Source organism: Meleagris gallopavo, chromosome 23 (assembly GCF_905368555.1).
Source record: "Meleagris gallopavo chromosome 23, MGAL_WU_HG_1.1, whole genome shotgun sequence".
NCBI classification, from domain to species: domain Eukaryota; kingdom Metazoa; phylum Chordata; class Aves; order Galliformes; family Phasianidae; genus Meleagris; species Meleagris gallopavo.
This window is the reverse complement of record NC_139426.1, coordinates 969,032-978,164: the sequence shown is the minus strand read 5'-3', so window position 1 is coordinate 978,164 and position 9,133 is coordinate 969,032. Positions and strand designations below refer to the sequence as shown.

The 9,133-nt window shown below is 48.9% G+C and overlaps 1 protein-coding gene across 5 annotated transcripts in view; it reads left to right on the top strand.

Annotated features, from left to right (window-relative positions):
- TP73 (tumor protein p73) overlaps positions 1 to 9,133 on the top strand; it is a 33,722-nt gene that overhangs the window by 1,873 nt on the left and 22,716 nt on the right. For 2 of the 5 annotated variants that reach the window (XM_003212181.5, XM_010722720.4), the window contains exons 1-3: positions 3,010 to 3,139; positions 4,904 to 4,999; positions 5,719 to 5,842. In XM_003212181.5, the coding sequence (XP_003212229.2) occupies positions 3,096 to 3,139; positions 4,904 to 4,999; positions 5,719 to 5,842 (264 nt within the window). In that variant the 5' untranslated portion in view covers positions 3,010 to 3,095. Of the gene's footprint in view, positions 1 to 469; positions 627 to 3,009; positions 3,140 to 4,903; positions 5,000 to 5,718; positions 5,843 to 7,836; positions 8,089 to 9,133 lie in introns of those variants that run through there. The other 3 variants (XM_010722718.4, XM_010722717.4, XM_085242439.1) reach the window with 3 other exon arrangements.

Below are 9,133 nucleotides of genomic sequence, written 5' to 3'. Positions count from 1 at the left end.
GCAAACCTTGAGCTTGTGGAAACGCTGTCAGCAGATGTCCGGTGAGTGTAGAGAGCTGAGAACTGCAGCTGCAGGTAGAGAAAACCACTGGGTAGTGGTTTAAAGAAGGAACATTCCATCTTCTGACCCATAATGTGGGGCTTTCAAGTGAGGAAGAAGGCTCTCGGCCTTTCTGCCCTTTGGGGACGGTCCCTGCTGTTCCCCAGGAGGGATGATTGAGCCTCGTGAGCAATGTGAGCACCCAAACAACTCCAGAGCAGCAGTCTGGCAGGGTGCAGAGCTTCCTTTGGAGCTGTGCTTTCAGTCTCCTTCCCAGCTCGACAACAGCTGTCTCTGTGGCCCTGCTGCTGCCCCAGAGTCATTTTGGGGCTGGTGACCAGCTTAATTCCCCTGCACGCTTGGCTGAGCTGTCCCCACCCCTTTGTAACTGCCTTGTATTCCAGGAAGGGAGTGCACAAGCCTTTGCCTCACTTTTCACATAGCTTTCAACAGCTCCAATGTCATTGCCTAGGCGACCGGGACGCTACTAGATTGTAGTGCAGTAAATAACAGATCCTCAATCCCAGGCCGCTCCTGTCTGCGGGAGACCTCCGGGGGAACTCCAAGTGCCTGGGGAGCCAGAGCAGGTAGGAGAAAAAAGACAAAGGGAAACTCCTTGCGATTTGCGTGTGTGTGTTCCTCAGCACAGACCCTCTCTCAGTTGCTCCGTAGTGCAGCTGGAAGATGTTCTGTGGCTGCTTTTCTTTGTGGGATTGTTACTCAGGATTAAAAAATCTTGGATAGTTTGCTCCAAAGTGCCTTAAGTCCAGAGTGGAGGAAAGAGCAGCCTGGAATGGAAAAGCAGAGAAGAGGATGAGCACAGGCAGGATGCTGGGGTGGTTTCTCACTGGCAGGATCAGCAGGGTCGTGGTGCCTGGTGCAGGGACAGCACCTATCTGTTGACTTCTCTATCTGTCAGAGTGGATTTTGCTCTATCCTATTTTGTTGGTACCTCAGGCTGCTCCACAGTGTCATGTTCACCCAGCAATGCTGATGTTAATATGCTGCTAGACACAGAGATCTGAGCGTGCTGCTGGAAAGCTCACTTACTTTTGGTCAGTTTTGTAAGCAGTGTTTTGCATGTGTGAATTTACTAATCAGAGGTGAGTGAGCAAGAGCACTGAGTGTTGTGACCTTGGGATGTGCCAGTATTTTGCAAATGTTAACTTGTTGGCTGCAGGCTGGATGAGCTGGATGGTTCCCAGTGCGCAGCTGAGGGGAGGAGTGGAGGTGTGGAGATAAGCTCACAAACTGTCAAGCAGAACACAGCAATTTGTTGTGAGAATCAGCAATATCTAACCATTACACTTAAAAGTCCCAATCCCAGCTGTGTGTTCTCACTGCAGCCCCCTCTACTGCGTGGGAAAAGAGTGATGCCTTGTCCAGCATCTCAGCAGTGCAGATTTACAGACATGTACGGCTTCTTTTGGCTTCTGAGGTCTTCCTCTCTCAGGCTGGGCCAAAGGTCTCTGAAGATTAGAAATAGACCCGTTGTACAGGCTTTTGTGCATTTATCTCCCATTAAAGTGGCTAAAATTTTTTGTCACATTTCATTCTGGGCTGTTAAAGGTGGCAGGATGGTGGTGAATATGTTGTTACTTATTGAAATAGCGACAGGCATTTCTAGGTAAAGCTAAGGCTTAAAGTTAATGGTGAGATCAAAGATGCTCCTTCTTGAGTCTGCAGAAACTCAGCAGCCAGGCATCTCCTCCCATCAAAGCTTTATCCCCCTCTGTATGCATGTGGTACCTTTGTCTCTACCCACTGTGCAGTTTCCCTGCAATGCACTAACTAGCAACAGAGGAAAGCAACAATCCAGTGAATGGTGGAGATGAGTTGAGAAGGTGTGCAGAGAGACAGCTCCCCATGTGTAAACAAGCAAATCACATCAGCAGCGTTGGCTTCATGCACTGAGCCCCAAGTTTGCATGTTTCAATCTTTCTTCCTCCAAATGCCTGCAATGAATCAGCCTGACTGCTTTGCTGCAGCCTCCCTTTGGGTCCTGTGTCACAGCCACCACTGAATGTCACCCCAGGCAGTCTTGCTCATCCGAGGCATCTGTATTATATAGAGGCAGAAAGGACAGAGGATCCCCTGCTGCACTGCTTAAGAAGCAGATGTGTGTGTCTGGAGGTGCCATCATGGAAATCCTGCTGGTGAAAGTTTGGCTAGAGAATTCTGTGCAGGAGTCAAGGTGTTACCTCCTCAAACTGTGGTGCTGGGAAGAGGTTTTGGGGTGACGTCAAGGAGCTGATGCCTTTATGGCAGAGGCTACATACCCTCCAGGCTGATGTGGGAGACTGGAAGTGGCAGAGAGCCTGAAAATGCTGTGACTATTTTTTAGCTGTGCTGCTGCTGCTGTGTTTAGCCTCAGGTTAGTCACCTCCCTGTGCTATTTGCATAGCTGACAGGCACTGGGAGGTAATTTCATCCAAGTCATCTAGTAGTGCTTCCAATAAAGATAGAATTAGTTTATGAGACTCTTCCTGGTTCACCTGCATTTAACCTGTGCCAAGGGCTTCTGCTGGAACACATCTGAGGATGTGATTTCCTTCTGCTAGACTGCCCCATCAGAATGACTTCCCTGCTTCCTTCCCTCACTGATCCTGTAGGATACCTCATTTTAGGGCAAATTACACTACGGACAGCACTGCTGCCAACTTCCAGGAATGCTATTTGCAAAGTTTCCTGCAATTCTCTATCATCTTAAAGGCTAGTTTTTAAGCTGTCAGTATTGGTGCAGGGATGCTTTCCCAGGATGTGCAGCAGTCACTGCACGAGGGCAGTGTGTTAGCTGCACTGACAGCCCAGCTGCTCTTTGCAGCACGGTTCCCAAGTGCTCAGATGTGAATGGACACTGACCTGGCTTTGCCAATGCCAATTTTGTTTTGAAAGAGAAAGGAAACTTCTGAAACGCCCTTAAAATATTCAGATATTTTTTTTCTGTTGAAAACGAGTGCAGCCACGTGGTTAGAGCTGGTGTCACCCAGCATGACCACACAGCACGGGGCGGCGCGGAGGTGCTCACTCTGCTAAAAGGGTCTGGCTGCATCTTGATGCTACCGATACCCAGGGCCATGGAAAGCAGCATGGAAGCAGGGTAAGGGCCTGAGAAGCCTCACTGCAGCTCTGAGCTTTTCCTTTTCTTGAAACTGCTGCTTCCGTCCTTTCTTTTTCTCTGTTTACACGTGGGATGAGGAGGGATGGGCGGAAGTGAGACTTTGATGAGCTCGGTCTTCAGCTAGAAGTCCTGTGGGGAGCAAAGACTCTGCTGCTGTGCCAAACCCTCCTGGAAGAGCATCTGCAGGTGCTGCATCACTCAGATGAGTCGCAGATGCAGCAGAAACCAGCATGGGTCGGCTTTCGGGACACCATCCTGCTTTCACTTTAATGTCTGGTGCTGTGCCTGTTGCTCCTAAGCCACCCGGTCCCCAGCTGACTCAGAGACCACTGAAAGGGCCCTGGCCCTGCAGCTGGTCTCCCCTGAACATCATCATTCTAAGAGCAGCTGCTCCCACCACGAGCGGTTTAAGATTGAAAAGCAGGAAGTTTTCAGGCTTTCGCTATTAGATGTTGGTACCGAGTTGAAACAAGATAGTAACCCTTGTGTGAGTAAAAAGGGGTACCCGGAGTGCAGCTGGGATGCATACGTGTTAGGAAGGGCAGGGTGGTAGCCCCTGCAGCTCTGGGGAGCGAGGGGCCAGGGAGGAGGAGGATGAGGGCAGTCGCATGGTGTGGCTGCAAGCAGCATGCCGACCAAGATGGCTGCAGCCCAGCTCTCTGCAGCATGCTGCCTTTTCTTCCGGGGGCTTGGGGGAGGGCTCAAGGCACAAAGGAAAGATCACAGTGTTCTCAGTGCTCTGGTGCTTGAAGGAAGACAGAAAACTGGGGGCCTTCGGGCTCTCTGTAGCTCACAGCACATTGCAGCTGATCTAAGCTCACTCTCAGATGGCAGCTCTCCGTGCTGTCCTATCAAATTTTGTCCTGTATCATCACCCCATCCACCCATCATTCGCCAGCCCTGCAGAGGAGGGTTTCCCCATTCCCCTGCTGGTGCTGGGCTGCTGAGCATAATCTCAGGGGAGCAGCACCAAGCATGTCTTTGGTTCTGATTCTCACTGCAAGACTTTATTCGCCAACTAAGTTTGTGTTTCAGTTTTATTCAGAGACTTCCTACTCAAGAATTCAGTGTTGTTGTCTGAGAGATCTAAGCCCTTTACTGAATAAACCTGGTTCAAAATGATTACTAAGAATAGTTCTCAAAGGGTGGAAAGAGCTGTGGGTAGCAGTGCTGAGAACTGCTGGAGCGTGCTGTAAACATTTCAGATGGGAACCCCGTGTCACAGAATTAGCATTTAGCAGAAATGGGCTGACATCCTAGAACCCCGCCACTTCCAAAATACCCACATCTTTGTAAGATTGGAGATGATGGAAGTGGTGTCATCACCTGAAATATCAGCATTAAAGAAAGCACCTGCAGCCAGAGGTCTGTTGCAGGGACACTTCTGGGAGCCCAATGGGAACTGTCTCAGCAGCCCAGAAAGCTCCTGTGTTTTGCTGGCTGTTTTGCTGACCTGAGTTTGAGCGCAGGTAAAAAACAGGAGGGAATGATATTCTGTGACATGGTTCTGTAACACAGCATTTGCGACCTGTTATCATCATCTGAGTTTAATGCAGCTGATCTGGGTCTCTGTGCGTGTTCCAGGAATAGAGCAGTGTAAATGCTGTGTTAGGTCATCCACTCCATTCCTGTGCTGAACAGATAAAATCCCTGCATATCCAGGTCCTTAAGCCGCCAGGAAAAAAGGAGACATTTTGTTTGCATTCTAGCAACACTAACTTTGTTGTTTTTCTTTGTCCCTAGAGTGATTTACCCTTTATCAGACTCCCCCTCTGTGAAGATGTCCCAGTCCTCTCCTGCTGATGAAAGCACAACATTTGAACACCTCTGGAGTACACTGTAAGTGTCATTTGATCATATGTATTGAGGCAGAAGTGCCTCTTTGCCATGTAATCTCTATTAGCATATCTAATCAATATGACATGAAGAGAGACTAGCATCTTTCACGTGCACCAATTTTCACATGTTCCTTTCCTGCATTCAGAATTTTGCTCCCAGGTTCTGAGCTGCCAAACTACTCTGCCTCGATGATGCTAGACAGCCAGAAGCTGGAAATTTTGCATACACTGAATGCAGGGCCCCACAAAGTTGTTCCCAGGTTTTGGAAACTTTCTGAGGGTTGTGCAACCATCAGCAATTTCAATTTCTATCATAAATGCAAAGGAACGAACATAGCAAAGGGCCCCATTGCTGCTGCACTCTTGCACATCGGAGGTCAGCATCTGGGCACACTTTTTGTGTAAGAAAGCAAAGGTCAGCAATGCCTCTGCAGTATTGTGGCAGAGAAGACACCAACTCATCTTTGCCATAAGGGGAGGAGGACACATGCATCGTGTTGTGTCTGCTGGGGAGCTCACTGCCCCAGCAGCACAGCATCAGCCCTCACCCATGCCCATGTAACAGAGCACACTGTGGAAGGAACATCCACCAGCAGTAACCACCAGAACTGACCAGCCTGGGCTGGGCATGGCCAGTTTTCCTGACCTGTAGCCCCTGTTGCTGGTGCAGGCTGTGTAGGAGAGCTGGAAAGCTGACCATCTGCCATTGTTTGCTTACAGGGCACCAGACAGCACCTACTTCGACCTCTCTCCATCCAGTCATACAGGTGACAATGAGGTCTCCAACCGCACAGAGATCACAATGGATGTCTTCCAGATGAGAGGCATGAATGACTCTGTTATGGTGAGTGTGCTCACACTACAAAAGTGAGAGATATATCAGATACAAGCTTGTTTTTCTCCTGGTGATTGAGTCGCTTTAGAGTAGGAAATAGGAACTTATTTATTCATAACTCAAAACAGAAACACTAAAGATGCAAAGCTGCCATCATTTGGTTCAGTGTCCAATAACCTGTAATAAAATGATGTCCTGCAGTTTTGCAGTCATATGGTACAGTAGTTGGTAAAATAGTGGTTACATGTTAATACATTTTGGTGGACTCTCCTCCTGTTTGGGAAGGGCTTTTAAAGACAGTGTCTTTAAAATTACTCTATTTGAAACAGCACTGAGACTGTGCACTAGAAATAACCCTCTCAAAAAGACCAGCTTGCTGTCTCTTCTGAAAGCCAAAGGCCTGGTTTGCACAGCACACAGTAACTACGGCTCATCTGGCATCAGGATCTCCCTCTGCCCAGACAGGCATTAGAAATCCACTAGCAGGCATCCTCAAGGCAGTGTGAGCCTCTGTAATGCTCCCAGCATTAATGCTCCTTCTGCAAGCAGCCTGACCTCCCACCAGCATCCCTTCTCCAACATGCAGCAGTTCTGACCATTTCAGCATCTCCTTCCACAAAGCCCATTTTGCTCCTCGCCAGCTTGCCTCCCCTCCCCCAGCCTTTTTTTCCCTCCCTTTTAGCTTACTTTCCCTCTCTAGCCAGACCTTTGTTTGCAGCAGGGCAGGAGCCTGGCAGACGGCTCAGGTGGGGGCTGCAGTGTTAATTGCAGAGCTCCCTACTGCTGCACAACTGAAGCCCCCTTCAGCAGGAGCCTGGTGCAACCAGACTGTTCCCACCGGGTGCCAGGGCTGTGGGGCTTGCAGGGGTGAGGGAGCTCAAATTAATGATCCAGGAGTAAATATTTATATCGATCCCATTGTGCAACTCAACATTGTGCTGCTAAGCTCAAAATATGCTGAGTATAGCTTTTGCTAGCTGTCATCACCAAAACACATGGCAGACTGACATGTATGAAAACAAATAAACAAATAATGTGAGTTACTGAGAACAGCAGCCACCCTTTTTTTTTTTTTTTCTTAAAGATGCCAGCTTCAGTTCATGCAGTACTTAAAGCTTGACTTAGGATGCTGCTCTGACCTCTTTGTGCTTGGGTCCATGCATGCACACAGTGTAGAGAGGCAGGTGATGCACACTGGCTACATCTTTGAAAATATGATCCACTACTCTTTGAACTGCCCATCTGCTCTAGTATGCAGACTTCCACAGTGGTGGAAGTGTCTGGCTGAAGCAAAGCCCGTTCAGCCCTCTGCCCGGAGTTAGGAGGAGACCTGACTGACTGCAGGCTTTGTGCTTCCAACCTCATGCCCTGCTTCCAGCCAGTTGTTCAGTAAGCACCTCACCTTCTTGGTGTTGTTTTTTTTTTGAAAAAACAGATCACCTCTCAATGAAACAATTAAATCCGGTGAAATAAGGTGGGATGACAGGGAGAAAAAGAGCATTTGTTACTGGATTTTCATGTGACACTGGGACATGGGTGGCTACCTGGTCTGCACGCATTTTTGTCAATGAGACCTCCAGCAGCATTTAAACCAGTTTAAATGCTCCAGTAGCTCCAGTCCGAGCTGTTCATGTGGTTTGTTAATGCCACTGATACACAGTGGAAAGAATCTCCCAGCCTGGGGTGAATAGAGGGATGGAGTGGTGGCATGGTGCTATTGTAGCTCAAAGTGAGAACTGGAATGATGTCAGGGTCACTGCATCAGCACGCCCAGACCAGCATGGCCACCTCAGTCTGCAGGTGAAGGGTGCTGGTCAGATAGGTTTTGACTCCAGCAATGCTGCAAGCAGCTTTCTGGAATGAAATCTGGCTGGGTTTAATTGCAGAGTAGGACCCCCGCTCTCCCCTTGGTGGGACTGGCTGGTACAGCCTCGTCCATCACTGGGCAAGCTGGGGCCTGCCCTGCATTTTAATGAATAGTCATGAGGGACAGAAAGGGGTGGGCCCCGTTTTGTTGTTGGATGCAGCTAGTTGACAGAACTAAGGGAGATGAAAAAAGCAAAAAAGCCAACAAACCGCACACAGGTGGCCAGTGCGGCATCCCTGGCACTGCCTGCCCAGCCCTGCGTCTCCCTGCTTGGCTCCATCTCCTCCCGACCCCATGACTCCTCTGGCGGGACAGTTCCCACTTGTCTGTAAATCCCAAGAAGACTAAAATGTTGTACATCAGTGACCCGATGCAGCATTATACCACGGTAGGTGCTACTCTTTGTTAATGGGTCTTACCTCTTTCCTTCTTGCTCGTGCCTGCTCTCTGCCACTGCAGCAGGAGCTCAGTTTGTGTCCTGGCTCTGCTTCCAAGCCTTCACACTGCTGCCTGGGACGTGCTGGGGATGCATTGGACGTAGTGCTCCTCTGTATGTGAGGCACTTGGCAGCTCAAAGAAAATGAACTGTGCCTACCTGGGATTGTTGCAGCTTCACTAGCTCAGTCTATGCTTCTTTCATGTTTTGTCTGCTCCTGTGTTGTGCTCTGCAGAGACCTAGGCACGATTTAAACCTTTCATGTAAGCGAGTACAGCCTCCCTGTCGTCTTCTTTGTACGTGCAGATTGTCCATGTTTGCATTGGAGAAACCTGGCTGAAGGCTAAGGGCAGCTGTGAGCATCTCTCGGTGGAAACACTGCCTGCCAAGCCCAGCTCAGTTTTCTCCTCAGACCTTCTCAAGCACAAGGACTGCAGCTCCTGACAAACACCCACATCCCCAAGGCAGTTTTGCCTTTCCTGGTTTAAAGCTGCTGGGAGGGTGGGGCAGATGCAGTGGCACCTGTGCTTGCAGGTGATGTAGCCTCAGCTCTGTCCTCAAGTGGTGAGATTGCTTTCTTAGTCAAAAGGTTTTTGTGTCAGCTTTCTGGCATTCAAAAAATTTAGATGCGGATGTAGTTATAGATAGAAGGGTGCACTGGTGTGTGCTTCCCAACCAGAAATTATTTGATTTCTCCTTTTTGTCTTACACAAGTAGTGAAAGCCACATATGTACCGTGTTGCTCTGTGCTGTAGTGCTGCTGCTTGAGATGTCCTTTCTGCAATCATGTGCTTATTGATGTGTGTGTATAAACACATGTGTATATTTGCACACATACATACACAAGCACTGTGTTGGATTTGTTGACAAACATACAAACACTCTTGCTTGGATTTGTCTGTTAAGGGAATACTTCCAAAACCTCCTCAGTCTTAAAAACCAAGTTAGTCATTGTACACACAGCACTTGGCTCTGAGTATCGCTTCCAGCAGGCTTA